General features: G+C 38.4%; 1 protein-coding gene across 1 annotated transcript in view; it reads left to right on the top strand.

The window, feature by feature from the left end:
- Window positions 1–16,711, top strand: part of LOC149137993 (uncharacterized) — a 337,976-nt gene that overhangs the window by 178,186 nt on the left and 143,079 nt on the right. The window contains exons 8-9 of the mRNA XM_089447071.1: window positions 10,464–10,607; window positions 10,687–10,773. Coding sequence (XP_089303197.1) covers window positions 10,464–10,607; window positions 10,687–10,773 — 231 coding nt within the window. The remainder of the gene's footprint in view (window positions 1–10,463; window positions 10,608–10,686; window positions 10,774–16,711) is intronic.

Here is a 16,711-nt window from a genome sequence, read left to right as displayed (position 1 = left end):
AGATACGGAGGGGATTTGGCCTTTTTCTCCGTTTTAGAGCCTCGGTCAACCGCCTTTGAAACATCTTCATTTTTGCTTTGTACACGTGCATCCGTGCCCAACAATGGTTTTTCATGTTCCTTAGCAATCTCTTCTCTTGGTTGGCCTTAGCCAACAGCTTCTCCAAGTGTGCATTGACCCGGATAAGCATAGCCTCTCGCAAATCTCATAACATGACATGTGGCGGAAACATGTGACTGCAAGTGGACAAGCCTGCAAATAAGTCAAAAAGGTGGGCTCCTCTCTTACATGGTGACCACTCTTACCACCCCTACGTGGCCTCCTCTGTACCTCAATCTCGGACACTAATGCTTGGTCATCACTCTGCTCATATGTTTCGGTTTCTGACATGTTTGAGGAGCAGAGTGGACAAAATGTACTGCTGTTTCTGCATTTAAAAGTGCTGAATTCTATGCTGTTTCAAGGGGACAAGGACATGAGGGAAATGTTAGGGGAGGGACCTTTTTACAAGGAATTGGGAATATATGAATATAACAGGGAATTTAAGGAAAGCATTGCAAACCATTATTGCATATAGGAACACATTTTTATAATCAGGAATATTGGGAAATCATTTGCAAAAATCACTGCATATGGGAATACATGTATAGAAAGGGAAAATATGGGAATATGAATACATGTATTAACAGGGGAAGATAGGGAAACTTGTTTACAAAACTCTTTATATATTCACCAACAAATTCTGTGTTTACAAATACATATGGTGCAGCGAGATTAAGGTTTGAGTTTTTTGATGCTTTGGGAGAGGGGTAGGGTTTGCATTTTTAGTGATTAGGGAGAGGGGAGGGTTTGCATTTTATTTATAAAATAGTATGGGAAAATAGATATAAATACAAATGTGAGTGGAAAGGGGAAGGAGGGAAACAATTACAAAGGAAAAAACCTTGAAACAACACAAACCCTAGCACATTTTAACCATTAATATTGCAGTCATATGAAGCCTCTTCCACTTGCACAATTTGATTCTTAAACACAAGCATGAGGGCCTTCAATCATAACCAACAACCAAATTGAAGTGTAGAGGGCCTACCTTACAAAATTTGGAAATTTGTGGCTCCTTGGCAAGTTTACTAGCAAATCTTTTATGGAGAAAACCCTGACGGGTCGCGCCAGTGTAATTTTTGCACTGGTAGAGGGTGCCTGACGGGTCGCGCACCTCTGATGGGTCGCGCGCTTTTGCAAGAGGCTTTTGGAGGCCTTCCCGGTGTCAGAATCAGGTGCATGATAGCTCGTTGGAAAGGTCTTTGAGTCTACTTTCCAACCCAACTGGAATTTTTCAATTTGGAGTTCATTTGACCTGTCAAAAATCAAATCTCCCAAGACTGGTCAAAAAGTGCCAAATGAGGCTGCCTCAAGGAAGAGTGCTGTTGCAGTCAACTTTTGAATGCCTTTCTCAACCCCAAATTGAGCTCATGATAGCTCATTGGAAAGCTCTTTGTGTCTAGTTATCATTTTACCCATCAAGAAAATCATTTGGCCAACCAAGCTAGGAGAAAACTTGATTTTCCCAAGGTCACTTCAGAGGTGTCTTTGATTCTCCTGAGGCAACGGTATTCTTGACATTTCTCTCAAACCATGACACCTGTGTAAAAAGTGAAGGAGGTTTTTCTTCCTTGGCATGTTTTGGACAAAAACCTCTCTCAGTTTCCCAAAATTCATCTTTGATTGCTCTGAAACATCATTTGAGTGAAACTTGTCCCGATGTGTGAAACAAGGAATTTTGTCGAAATGAAGTGAAATGAAGGGGATAAGGGGCTTCTAAATTCTTGGGGAAATTTTGGGGAGTAGGGAGGGATGTTAGGAAGTAGGGGAAAGTGGAATCTCAGAGATTGAGTGAGGGGAAGGGGTCCAAAAGGGCAAAACACAGGCCAAACCTAGAAAATTGCCAGGTTGTAGCTAGAAACTAGGGTTTGTGCAAAAATGAGGAATTTGGCGGATCTAAGGGATGGGAAGTGTTTGATATGGTATTTTAAGGATAGGGGAAGGTGTATGAACATCTGGATATGAGTTTTGTCGATGATTTGGCCGCCCAAGAGAAATTGCCTTCAAAACCCTAGGAGAGGGAAATGGCCTTGCCAAGGCACAACTGAAGCATGAACAAGGTGTAACATGACTCAATGGAACCTAATATGATGATGAAAACCCTCTGAATGATGATACACTCAGCTGAATGATGACATGGATTGACATTTGGGCAACTTTGAAAAGAGTAAAAGCAAACCCTAGACCTAATGCCTAGTGACCAAATTTTGCTTGAAGACTCACTGAAATGACAAAATTTGACCTTGACACTTCAAAATCACTTTTTAAGAGCACATTTGATCACTGGAGGAAGGCTGGAAAGATTGACACTAACAGAAGTAATATTGGAAGATAAGAAACAACAGCAGGCACCACAACATGTACCAGATACCAATCAGGCTCCATTAGGTGGTAAATTAAAGAAAGATACACTGTTGGTTAAAACTTCAGCGTATTACCACCCACATCACCTAGCAAGAAAACAACCAACAAGATGGCAACAAATTAGCTACAAGGACAACAGCGCCCGCATGGCATATAGAGAGGGGCGACGATCCACCTACTATACATCAACATAGAAGAGTTACGAGGATCAACTTTCATCTCAAGCAAGCGAGGCACCAGCTAGATCGAGAGTTCACTTTTCTCTTAGATGGCTAGATGCACGTGCATGGTACCAATGGACTACTCTTTTGAGTAGATCTTATTATTTGTGTTCTTCCCATGTTTCGGGGACGAAACATGTTAAGGGGGGTGGAATGTAGTATACCTAGGGGGGATAATATGGGGTACAAAGGGAGGTACCCAAGGGAATAATGTAATAATGGGATGGGCCATAGTAATAAATAAAGTGGTTAACCCGTATCATGTAAGGGACCACAAGTAGTTAGCAATAATGTAATAAACCCATGGTATTAGATAGATGGTATTGAGGGAACCATGGTAATGACCCATGGTATTGTATGTATGAGGCCTATATAGAGGCTAGAGACTCCCTATGGAGGGATGTCAAGGATTATTGTATGAACAGAAATATGGCTTGTGGAGTGTTCTCTTTCCTTAAGGAGTGAATGTATGGTGTTCCCTACCTTAAGGGTTTGATCAATAAAGAAGCATTTCTATCTATTTCTATCTTATTATTTCTGGGTATATTTGTGTTCTCATATATTTTCAGATCAGATATATAACATTCTTTGGGACTCTTCACCCTAGACAAAGACCAAACCTTCCCTCCACACTAAGTCAGCTTCCCAGATCTTCGACCTTTCTTCCAGCAACTTCGACTATGTAGCAGCTTCCGGCATCAGGGAACTTCCGACATCAACAAAACTTGGAAGAATTCGATCTCCCTAACTAGGGCCCGAAACAAAGAGAGAGAGGCACCAAAATTTCGTTTTTCTTCTTCTCCTTAAACTCCACCCAACTCGCACTTCCTTTGGCCTCCTTAGACACACTTTGCACTTCTGCAACTTCCTTAGAGATATCGAACTTGCTTGAGATGAGATACTCCAAATGAATTTGACTTGCTTCTATTTAAATTTTATGGGCTTCAAGGGAGGTCAAATTGATGTCCTCATGCCAACTTGATGTGGAGGATACATAAATTATATTTGACTCAATACTAAACTTTTTTACATAATTCAAAAGCCCAAGAAGGGTATCTTTAAAAGTACAATGACTCTATTGACTCGGAATAAATCCTAGAAGTCGTCAATGGGGGCTTTGATCTAAAACATGATGACCCAAGCATGAAACCCATGCTTTAATAAGTCATAATAATAATATTAAAAAATATTTTCGTTATTCTTTTGACAAGTACATGACATGATGACTCAATTACATTAATGAAGACCAAACCTAGTTACATTTTCCAACAGTAAGAAATTTTGAAGTTTGGGGCCGAAATACTATAGCTGGGGGCCGAAATTTTGGATTGAAGCTGCATCTGAGAATCCGACACTTGGAGACTTTGGCAATAATCATCTATTGGAAGGAAGGGCTGACTCGGTGATTGGAGGAGGTCTTTGTCTAGGTCTAAAGGGTCTTGGATTGTCTCATCTTGATTTGAATCCTATTAGTGGAAGAGTTGGATTGGGTTTTCCCCTTGGAGAGGTTTTGCCCTGTCTGAGTGCCTACATCTTGTCTCTTGTTCTTGTGATCTTCATATACATTTAAATTGGTAATTGCTTGATGCAAGATAAACTAACAAAGAAGTAAGAGAAGCCAACATAAATTACAACTAATTATTAAGAAAGAGGAATCAAAGCCTAAACATTGATTTCTCAACAAAACTGCCTTGAGAGAGGAATGTGAATTACCCAAATGAGGAACTCGAGCTGCCTTTATATAGTGGCCTGTCTAGGGTGAATGGATGTGTCTCTTTGCTAGGGTTGACTTGACTTGGAGGGAAGTCAACTTGTCACTTTTGGAGCCAAAAATTTCATTTCAAAAAATTCAAATTTATATCTTTTAAAAATCTCAATGGGACTTTGACTCAATAAATTTTCTTTTGACTCAAGCATTTATAAATATGCTTTACAATGATAAATATAATTGCATTAAGTGCATTATGAAAACTGACCATAATTACGAATTCAAGACTCCCTCTTAACTAGGGAGGTATTCATAATCACTGTCATAGATGTTCTCAAATTGAACAAATTTCTCTAAAGAAAAAGGTTATCTATGATTACCAACATCATCATTTATCATTAGCATCAGCTAGCGCCCATATTCGGCGCAGTACCAAACCCATGGTAATGTCATTAGCATATCAAGACTCATTCCTCTAGAGTGATTGGTCCTTGAATTCCATGGCTACCACCTAGGCCAAAATGCTGAGACCCTCAATTAGCAAGCACTCCCTCACCTTTCCTAGTGAGCACTCTGGGCCAAGACCTCACTCAACCCCTTTCGGGTTGGTGTTCGGGGCTGGATGCTGAATAAGACCTCATTCTACCCTATCCAGTGTGTGATCAGGGGCCAGATACTGAAGGACCTCACTCCACCATGCCTGGTGTGTGATCAGGCTCTAGGACCTCACTCCACCATTTCTGGTGTGTGATCAGGGTCCTCCTCCAAGAGACACTCACTCAACACTACCTGTTGAGCCCTGTAGGTCTACTGGACCAATTCTCCCTTTCGGGAGAATGTCCATCTGTGTTGCAGGTAAATCAATGCTTCCTCTCAACAAGAGGGGTGATCTCTACGAGCCCCAACTTGTCTTTGAAGTACACGAACTTGTCCCTAGGCAACGGTTTCATCAGAACATCAACTATTTTCTCATCGTTGGAGATGTACTTGAGCCTTATTTCTCTCCTCTACACCATGTCAGAGATGTGGTGGTACTTGATCTCAATATGCTTAGATCTATCATGGAACACGAGATTTTTTGAAAGCTTCACACAACTTAGATTATTGCAGTGTATCTCTGTCGGTTCCAACTCTCGACCGAATAATCCTGCAAACAACTTTTAGGGCCATACTGCTTCTATACAAGCCTCGTTTGCCGTGATGGACTCTGCTTCAACAGTGTTGAGTGCTATTGACCTCTGCTTCCTGCTCATCCACGATATCATAGTGGATCCGAAACTTAAGCATACTCTCGAGGTACTCTTCCTCTCTTCAACACTTCCTATCCAATTAGCGTCTGTATATCCCTGAAGTTGTACATCCTTGTTTGCAACATACCTCAAGACATAGTTTACTGTACCACACAAATATTTCAATATATGCTTTGCTGCAATCCAATGTTCGTGTCTCAGTTCTACCTGGAACTGGCTCAAGGTTTTCAATGCAAAGCAAATGTTTGGCTTGGTGTTAACCAAATACATCAACATACTAATCAACCGCCTGTACATAGATTGATCTACCAATCTAGAGTCAAAGCCTCTTATCTTCTTCAAGTTAGTCACCATGGGAGTATCCATGGATTTGCAATCCATCATACCAAATCTCTGAAGGATCTGTATCACATACTTCCCTTAACTGAGGAAAACTTCACCAGGTTTCTGCCATACTTCTAATCCCAAGTAATAGTGCATCAACCCAAGATCCTTCATGTCAAACTCAAAAGCCAATTGCTTCTTGCACTGAATGATAAGAGGCTTGGCACCTGTCAGAAACAAGTCATCAACATATAATAATAAGATAACATGTGCATTTTTCACAACCTTAAAGTAAAGGTTTGGATATGCTTTACTTTTGGTAAATCCTAGTCTCGTTAGATAATTGTCGATACGAGCATACCAAGCTCTTGGAGCTTGTTTGAGTCCATACAAGGCCTTCTTTAATCTACAAACGTGAGAATCCTTTCCATATACCTCAAATCATTTAGGCTGCTCTATGTACATCTCTTCCTCAATTACTCCATTAGGGAAAACAATTTTTACATCCAACTGGTGTAGTTCCCATCCCATAGAGGCATCAAGCGAGATGACAAATCTAATGGAGGTGTACCTGGCAATTGAAGCAAAAGTCTCGTCATAGTCTTCTCCCTCTTTTTGGGAGAATCCTCTTGCCATGAACCGTGCCTTGTATTTGTCAATGCTCCCATTTGCAGCATATGTAATCTTGTACATCCACTTGGAAGTCACCAATGACTTCCCTTCAAGCCTTTGCACAATTTCCCAAACATCATTCTTCATGATTGATTAGTACTCCTCATTCATTGCTTCCTTCCAGACTTGCTGACTGGCTGCTTCTTCATATGTGGAAGGTTCTTCATCAATGAGTTTTTCATGAGTGCTGCATAGCTAGCGAACCTCTTAGGCTTCTTCACTTCTCAAGATGTGCCATCAGGAGCTACATGCCCTTCTGCCTCTTTCAATGTGGATCTAAGCCATGCTAGTCTCTTCTTCATCTCAAGAACTGTAACTGGTTCTACTAGTTCTTGAGGCCCTTCTAGCCTTCCGGTTCATTTTGTAGAACTTGAATGCTCTTCTCTTGAGGCCCCTTGTTGTAGTTCTTCCAAGGAATCTACAGATACTTCCTTACACCTCCAATATGCCACTTTCTCATTGAAGGTGACATATCAAATTACCTCAATTCGTTGCTGTTTTAGAATGTATATTCTATAGGCTTTTGAAGATTCACTCTATCTAATAAATATGCCTTTCTTTCTTGAAGGCTCAAGCTTGTTCTTCTTATCCTTAGGAACATGAATATATACAAGACAACCAAAGATTCTTTGGCGTCCTTTTAGAGAAGGCTTCTTCAGGAGTCATACCTTTCGGAGCTCTATGAGGACTTCAATTTTGAATGTACATAGTTGTTTGCGTCGGTTCGCCCCATAAACAACGACAAGTCCAAATCATGCATCATGGCCTTGATAGATTCTTCAATGGACCTGTTCTTCCATTCTGCTACACCATTTTGTTCTAGAATATGAAGGACAATTAACTCCCTCGTAATCCCAACTTGCTTTGCGATGTAGGGGTGAGATGATCTCTAATGGAGTCTACTATTAGACTCATGGTAACAATGTCATCGTCCTTGAAATTATCTTTTCCAGCTGCATCATTTGGTTCAACAGTCTTCCCTGTCACAATATCCAACACTTTGTTCTTGGCAAGAATAAGATCTATTATGACTTTCCAAGCTGCATCATTTGGTTCAACAGTCTTCCCTGTCACAATATCCAACACTTTGTTCTTGGCAAGAATAAGATCTGTTATGAATTTCCAAGTTGCAATGTTTGATGCTCCCTCTAACTTGTTTTTGGATTTCATGGAGGAAGCTATAGATGCCAATGTTCAAGGTCTTTAATGAAAAGCTCTCTCTAGGGTTTTTGAAAAAGTGATCTTCAACGTTCCTCATTCCTTCACCAAAGCTTTGATACCATGTTGATTTTCTAGTGCAATTATGGTTAACACAATATTTTTGAAATTCTGATAATTACTTTTGCTGTAGATATTCTTTTAACTTATTCCAATATATCATTCAACAATTATACTTCAGAATTTCAACAATAACGAAAAGTAGAACAATAGAGATCACAATGCACAAAAGAGAGACAATATTTACCTTGCGAAAACCCATTATGGGGAAAAACCGAACAACATTTTCAATAGAGAAAGTCTTCCTGTTCAATGAGAGACACACCTAGACCTAGTGTCAAACCTGGTCTTCTCCAAGTCAAGTCACCCAAAACTGATCTTGCACTTTGCTCTTGATCCCGCACTTCTAGAATTTTGGCCCTCCTGAAATAGCTAGTTGCCCATAATTTCGGTCTTGCAGCAGTTGCTCCAGTAATCCAGAAAATTTCACCCCCTGCAGTAGTTGCCTCAGAAACTGCAAATGACAAAGAGAGAGATTCCTTCACACGCGTGAGTTGCTAGAGAGAGATAGGAGAGAGAAAATTTGGCCTTCTTCTTTGTCCTTCTTTGCCCTTGTTGTCCTTCGCTCACTTGCCCAGAAACTATCTTGAGAGAGGAATGCGAATTGCCCAAATGAGGAATTTGAGTTGCCTTTATATAGTGGTCTTTCTAGGGTGAATGGACGTGTCTCTTGGCCAAGGCCAACTTGTCACTTTTGGAGCCAAAAATTTCATTTCAAAAAATTCAATTATACATCTTTTAAAAGTCGCAGTGGGACTTTGACTCGAAATAAATTTTCCTTTGACTCAAACATTTATAAATATGCTTTACAATGATAAATATAATTACATTAAGTGCCTAAAAGTACATTATGAAGACTGACCATAGTTACAAATTCAACAATACCAAGTAATGGTGAACCTGTAAATCGCCTTCAAGAAATTATGGCTGCCCGGAAACTCAAATGCTGAACTAGATTCAGCCCCAAGACAAACTCTGTCTCCTTGGAGTGCTCTCAACGCTCTTCCTGCTCACGTCCTCTCTGTCAATTGTACAACCTGCGCACCTATCAAATCGGCCCAAGAAAATAACTGGACCTCCACAACAAATTGGCCCCTTAGCTTGGTTCTTCTCTTCTTGCTCCACTCCCCTTGAATTTCTCCGGAAATCTCCCGTAGCAATTCCTCAATCTTCTTTAGTCAACTAGAGTTTCTCGCCCCCCGTCTTGAGAAAATCACTCCCAAAGTGCATAATGGTGTCTTCACCTTTCCATTAGATTCACTTTATCATTTCATTAAGCAAATAATCCCTAACCCTAATCTCAAAGGCTGGGATTAAATTGTATGCCTCTCTTGAGATCAATGGCTGAAATTAAATCAAAGTCACTTAAATAATTTTATTATTTATCCTTTGAACTTTTGCTTAATAATCCACCGTGATTATTACTCTAATTATTGTACTTTTACTAAGGTTAACCTTAGGAGAGGTATAAAAAAGTCACTTACTCCACCAAGCAAGCATCTAAAGAGGCAATCAAACTTCTTCTACATGCTAAGACACCAAGCCAATGTAGAAGACCTTCCATAGCTATAAAACATCAAGAATTTGGAGGCCTAGCAACAAGGATTTATATTGCACTACATTATTAGTACAGTCAAACACAAGGTGAAAAGCATATGGAAAAAGCTCAGCAGATGGAGAATAAAATACACCACCTCTGCCATAAGCATACCTATAGCCCTAGCACCCTCAAGGTGAATGGTCCTAAATTCAAATACCCTATGAGTCATCCTGCACCTTTGTTGGAATGATAAATACCTCGGGACAGATCACTTGCTCATAGGTGGAAGAAAGAACCCTGTCACTGGATGTCGAACAGCAAAGATCACTCTCTAACATAATAGTATTGTTACCCATTTTTTTATCCACACAAATCATGTTATTTAATTCCCAATTGGGAAAATAAACATTGAACATTTTTTGGATTCACAATTCAGTCTGACCAACTGATTAGGACAAATTGGAATGGTGGTGTAAGATAAATCCATCTGCAAAGTGCGACCCAAATTGGCTACCTAGCAACTAGAAAGAAGCATGCTCCATGTCTCAGGCACCTCAGCTTTTATCACATCCATGCATATGATTATTTAGGGAACACAGCGAACCAAACTTCCAAATCCTTGATCAATCCCCACACATCAACCTTCCTACTTTCCATTGCTTAAACATTTTGATATGGCCTTGTGACAGTATACTTAGACATATTATCTGATTACTATGGTTGAAGGTCATGCCTTTGAGTTAAGATGTGCTTCTTCACTACTTGTTATTAATAATAATATTCATATATATATATATATATATATATATATATATATATATTACTTTCACCACAAATAATATTTTCAGAATAAATAATTCACAGTGTTTTTGTAAATAAAGGGAAAATTTCAATCTTTTTCAGAACATTTCGTTGTTTTTAAGTACTTTCAGTCAAAAAGTGCATAATTTTGGTTTTTGTTGTCTCATTATAAGCATGGTTATTTGTATTTCTTTGTTTTCCAGAACCAAGCAAAGAAGGTGTATATGCTAGCAGAATTGACACCTTCAAAAGAGATAACTGGAGGTGCATGGTATACAGGCCAAAACTTTGATACGGAGTTCACTAACATTGTTAAGCAACAGTGTTTGCAGTTCGTCTTGCAGCAGGTTTGTTGGATAAATATTTCTCTGAAGTTGAGTCCAGTTATTATTCTTTCTAACGCTAATTCATTTCTTCTTGGGCTAGGGTGTAGCCACTATTGAGAGTGTTGCTGATTTTGTGAGAAAATCAGGGATATCAAAGGTGGAATTGAAGGTTGAAGAGCTCAAGCAAGTATGCAACAAAAAATTCCTTCTCTTTTGTCAGTATACTTGGGTTTGTTATACCTGGGAATGTATTTTTAATTTATATGTTTGTAGACAGTGACAGGTGCCATTTTTCTCATTTTACTTTCTGTTTTTGCCCATTAGTAAAATTGAGTGGGTCATATTACACTTCAAAGTTCACAACGGGGGAGCAAAACACCAGAATGTGTTGGATGGTATTAGTCATTTTGGGATTTGAAATTTTTATTTTTCAGCTATAAATACCACCCAAAAGTGTTTTGCTTATGCTCGAAGTTAAAAAAAATGCATGTAAAATTCTATTGAGACACAAAACAAGTAAAAGAATAGCTCAAGCACATGTATGTCCAAATTTAGAACAAGTAAGAGATAGAATTGGGAACGAGGTATGATTAAAAGGGATGCCAATAAGTTCACTCCTGTGCTTCTTCGGGATGTGTCCCTGGGCATGGGGATATTGTCCTCTGCGTTTAATTGATTACCAGTTACTCATGGATGTAGTTATTTATTTATTAATCTATTCATTTTTCACAGCTAATCTTATTCAGATTTTTTTTTGGAAAACCTGCATGTGGTTAATGGTATATTGATGTTTCAGACGATGGATGTATGGTCCATCATCCGGACTGGATGATTAAGGAAAATAATAAATTAAACCAACTCCTGGCAGTTCCTCTGGACTTGGGAGAAATGATAATTCAGATTTTCAAGCCAAGGAATGAAAAGCCCTTGCAGTCAAAAGCAGAGTTGCAAACATCCCAATTTTATCGGGAAAAAAAATCGTAAAATCGCATTCTTTTGGCATAGCCGATGTTTGCCGATTTTTACCGATATTTTGGCAGTATCTTAATTTTGCCTATATTTGCCGATTTTTACTGATATCTTCTCGATTTTTATGATTTTTTGGTTCTCTGGACCCTTGCCAGTATTACCTGATGCTAATATTTACAACATTGGTCAGAAGAAATAAGCACCATGGCATCAAACAACTTTCCTGTTAGATAAAAAACGCTAAGGTTGGGAAAGTACTGGTCGAAGATAGGGAATAAGTAGCATATTCTATGGTTTGTCAATTTGATATATTTCATTAAGATAGAGGACCTGTTTAAAATTTAACTTCAAGAGAACATACTAGAGAGCGAAATTTAAGTTATGATGTATTGTAGATTTACAAACGTACACAGAACAGATTATGTATGAATAGGGGCTAAGAAGCTGATTGGAATATTCAATGTGACGGAAGCATATGAATAATGAGACATTGGCATCTTCATTCTGTAGAGGGTAGAGGGTTTGCAGAAAGGGCCTCTTGATTGTGTGATGTTAGAAACCTCAATTTGTCCAATACCTAGTTGTTTCATGGAGATATCTTCACCAATGTTGTGTTGCTCTTGCTGTCCACAGCAAAGGTCATACCAATAAAGCAGCAGAGGCTATAGCAGCTTGCAGCTGGTTCCATTAGCATGTCTAAAATGTCTGTTAGAATATTCATCTTTGCGATTCCAATGATTAGATAATGAGGGCTCTAATGGTCTCCGTGTAACTTTAATTTGCATCCAAATATGCATTCAAGAATGCAAAAATGTCCAACATCACCATCTTCATCAACGTATTCTGTGGTCCTCCTGGTTACTTTGTGGAGACAACAAGATTCCTTCCAACACAAGCCTTAGACCAGCTCTTCCAGGTCCTCCATTCAGTCATATATCTGGAGCTTCTTTTTTACAGACTCAGATGTTATGAGAGATATGGGTATTGGGAGCTATGGCTTGGGTGAGGGGTGCTGTCCCTGCCCCTCCTCATCTTCAGGAGTTAGCACTGGGGGGGCATTGAGATCCCCTACTGTGTACCCCCATGCGAGACATCCTCCACAGGGTTTTTTTTGATTCTAATCAGTACTTGCAACATATCTTCTATACACCTTTGTTGACTGCTAATTGTTCTTAGACTACCGATCTTTAGATCTGCCCTTATTATGCTTTTACAGGAGTGAACTTTACTCTCCCATTTTGTATTCAACACTGATGTACTTAGCAATCCCATTGACCTATTTGTAGTCACTTGTTGGACACTAATAAAGTTATCCTAGCTTATCTTATATGGTAGGGATGTTAACTGCTGAGCAAATCTTATTTGAGTTCCACCATTTGATTTCACCAGCATAAAATCTTCTAGTCTCTGAAGAATTAATAAAAACAAAATATCACAAACATGAGACAGAAAATTGGGGGAAAAGTCTTAAAGCCATAATTCATTAATTTACAAATAATGATGCATTATTCACACACATTCTCACAATACATGAGGCCTAGTAATATAGAAATGAGGTTCTCATAACAAATTATCAATTTGGCTAATTGGTTGAACCTGCTCCACAATTTTATCCACAATATCACCATGAATATCTCCACAAATATCTTAGTTGATATTGTGTGATCTCCATCCCTAACTTATCTCATTATTCTCAAATTTGGTCATACGTAGACTTCTAGAGTAATGTCTACTTTCGCTATGAATAATTTCATATTTTCTTATGAATTATTCCTTCACACTTCTTTTAATAAATACTTAATTTGGACTTAATGATTGTCAATATATGTATGACGCTAACAGTCTCCATTCATGTTGTAATCACTAAGTTCTGCTATATCCACTTGTCCCTTATCAATAAATGGAGGCCACCTGAGGCAAAAACACTGTAAAAGAGAATTTAGCTTGACTCTTTAATGCATGACAAATATCCCCATTTGACTGTCTGTTTCTTTGTTTAAATCCAGTTGATAATTGGACTTTTCAAGACCCAATCAAGCTGTTTCAACAACTGGTCAGAATTTAATTGGGAAAACCTTGAGCTTCTGTTTGGTTACTTGATTCCTCTTCCACAACTTCACCCTTTAAGGGTTGGGAGGGATCCCATATTTCCTACATTGATCAAATATCTTTTTTTAAATGTTGCACATGAGCATTTATTTTCTTAGAGATAAAGATAAGATAATGTTATTAATGTTTGACAAATGACCACAAAAGTAGGTCAATGGGACTAAATAGTACAACCAGAATGAATAAAATGTGGGAGTGCAATGAAGGAGACAAACTAGCAATTGTCATAAAACTATGTATTTTATTAATAATGAAGATGAATTGATGATTTATAGGCTGAGAGGCCTGGGCTTAAATACAGCCCTATGTGCCTCTTGATCAAAGATCATGCCTTATGCCCTAATTAACTAAATAGTTTACGAAGTACTTAATTTTTATATAGCATTGCCGTCCTCCCAAAAAGATCTTTGTCCTCAAAGCATACGTAACAATGGATGTTGTTGATGAAACGCTTTAGTCTCCCAAGAAGCTTCTTCTTTTGGTAAGTCCTTCCACTTGATCAAGTACTCTTTGATTACTCGTGATCGCAGCTTCCTTTCCCTGTTGGATATGATACTTTCTGGCTCTAGAATAACCCTTCCTTCGTCATCTAAAGTTGGAAGTGTTGCATGCGCTGATTGATGTTCACCAAGTGCCCTTTTAAGGCAAGATACATGGAAGACGATGTGGACATGACTTTTATCTGGAAGGCTTAAACTATATGCAACTTGGCTAATCTTTTTGTTGATCTGGTATGGTCCATAGAACTTTGGTGCCAATTTATTTTTTCCTTTTTGTTTTAAGGACAACTGTTTGTATGGTTAGAGCTTGACAAATACCCAATCTCCAACTTCAAATTCTCTCTTGGTTCTATTTTGATCAGCTTGTTGTTTCATACGATTCCTTGCATTATTCAGATTTTCTTTTAGAGTTTGGACAACTTTTTGGGTTTCTTCTAACTGGTTTTTAACAGCTAGCAACTTCGTCTCAATGATAGCAAAGTCCTTCCATTTCGGAGGTTCGTAACCGTACAAAGCTTGAAAGGGAGTCATTTTCGTTAATGTGTGGTAAGTGGAATTGTACCACCATTCGGCGAGATGTAACCATTGAGCCCACTTGTTTTGTTTGTCTGTGGCATAACAACGCAGGTAGGCTTCCACACATTTATTGACAACCTCGGTTTGGCCATCTGTTTGAGGGTGGTAAGCGGAACTCATGTTGAGGTAGGTTCCTATATGATTGAAAAATTCCTTCCAAAAATTACCCTTAAATTTGGCATCTCTATCGCTCACAATAACCTTGGGAAATCCATGTAATTTGTAAACATTTTTGCAAAATATTTCAGCGATTTGTTTTGCTGAATTTGATTTCCTCATTGCAATAAAGTGAGCATACTTGGTGAGTCTGTCGACTACTACAAGAATTTTATCCTTACCATCAGACACAGGTAAACCTTCAATAAAGTCCATTGATATTTCCTCCCATTTCTGATTCAGAATGTTTAAGGGATGAAGTAATTCGGGTGTCATAATATTTTCATTTTTATTTCTCTGGCATTTATTGCATTTGGCTACATATTTTTGAATATCATTGCTCATTCCCTTCCAAAAGAAGGATTGGTGTGCGTTGTAGTATGTCTTAAAGTATCCTACTTATTTCACTGACAATGAATCATGCGACTCTTTGAGAACCTTGGCTTTAAATTTGGAATCTGCATTCAGATAAATTCTTCCCTTGTACCATAGAATATTGTTCTTCCATTCAAATTTTGAATTCTGAGGAAGATTATTGATTATAGCACTTGTTTCTAGATTTTTTGCGTATTCACTTCGAATCTCATTAAGCCATTCAGGAATAACCACTAACACTGCGAGTAACGATGGTTCTTCATCTCTCCTCGACAAGGCATCAACTACTATGTTATCTTTCCCTTTCTTGTGTAATATATCCATGTCAAAGGTAGCGATTTTTTCTATCCATTTTTGTTGTTTTGTAGATAACGTTTTCTACTGGAGAAGATATTGAAGACTATTATGATCTGTTTGTATTAAGAACTTACTTCCCAAGAGATATTGTCTCCATTTGGCTAATGTGTGCATAATAGCAAGCATTTCCTTGTTGCATGTAGACTTGAGACGTTCATGCTTATTGCGCTTTTTGCTTTCGAATGTGATTGAATGACCATCTTGCATTAGCACTACTCCTTTGCCAAAACCCGAATTATCACATTCAATTACAAATGGTTTTGAGAAGTCTGGAGTTGCTAATAGAGGGGCATTAGACATAACTTCCTTCAAATCTTCAAAACACTTTCCTGCTTCATCATTCCATCGAAATGAGTTCTTCTTTAGAAGGTTTGATAGGGGTGCGGTTATATAGACATAGTTTTTAATAAATCTTCGATAATATCCGGTTAACCGTAAGAATCCTCTTAGCTTGGAGATATTAGCTAGTTTGGGCCACTCCCTTATAGCCTTGATCTTGTTAGGATCTTCTTTAACTCCTTTGGATATTATATGCCCGAGATATTCTACTTCTTCCTTCCCAAAGGTACATTTGGACTTCTTGGCATAGAACTGATGCTCTTCCAATAGTGTAAGAACTTTCTCCAAATGTTGTAGGTGCTCCTTCCAAGTTTTACTGTAAATTAAAATGTCATCAAAGAACACTAACACGAACTTCCTTAGATATGGACAGAATAACTCGTTCATAGTAGCTTGGAATGTTGCTGGTGCATTGGTTAACCCAAAAGGCATTACTTTAAATTCGTAGTGACCTTCATGTGTTCAGAACGCAGTTTTTGGTATGTCTTCCAACCTTATTCTGATTTGATAATACCCTAACCTTAAGTCCAATTTTGAGAAGTATTTAGTGCCATGTAGTTCATCCAGCATTTCATCGATGAAGGGAATTGGGAACTTGTTTTTAATTGTTATTTTGTTTAGTCCTCGATAATCGATGCATAACCTGAACGATCCATCTTTCTTCTGCACCAATACAATTGGAGCAACATACGGACTTTTACTTTTTGAGATGATGCCACACTTTAAAAGATCTTGGATTAATCT

This window comes from Pinus tabuliformis, chromosome X (assembly GCF_031772625.1).
Source record: "Pinus tabuliformis cultivar Carrire ecotype Pingquan chromosome X, CPIR1, whole genome shotgun sequence".
NCBI classification, from domain to species: Eukaryota; Viridiplantae; Streptophyta; class Pinopsida; order Pinales; family Pinaceae; genus Pinus; species Pinus tabuliformis.
The sequence above is the reverse complement of the archived record's forward strand: the minus strand, read 5'-3'. Positions and strand labels throughout refer to the sequence as shown.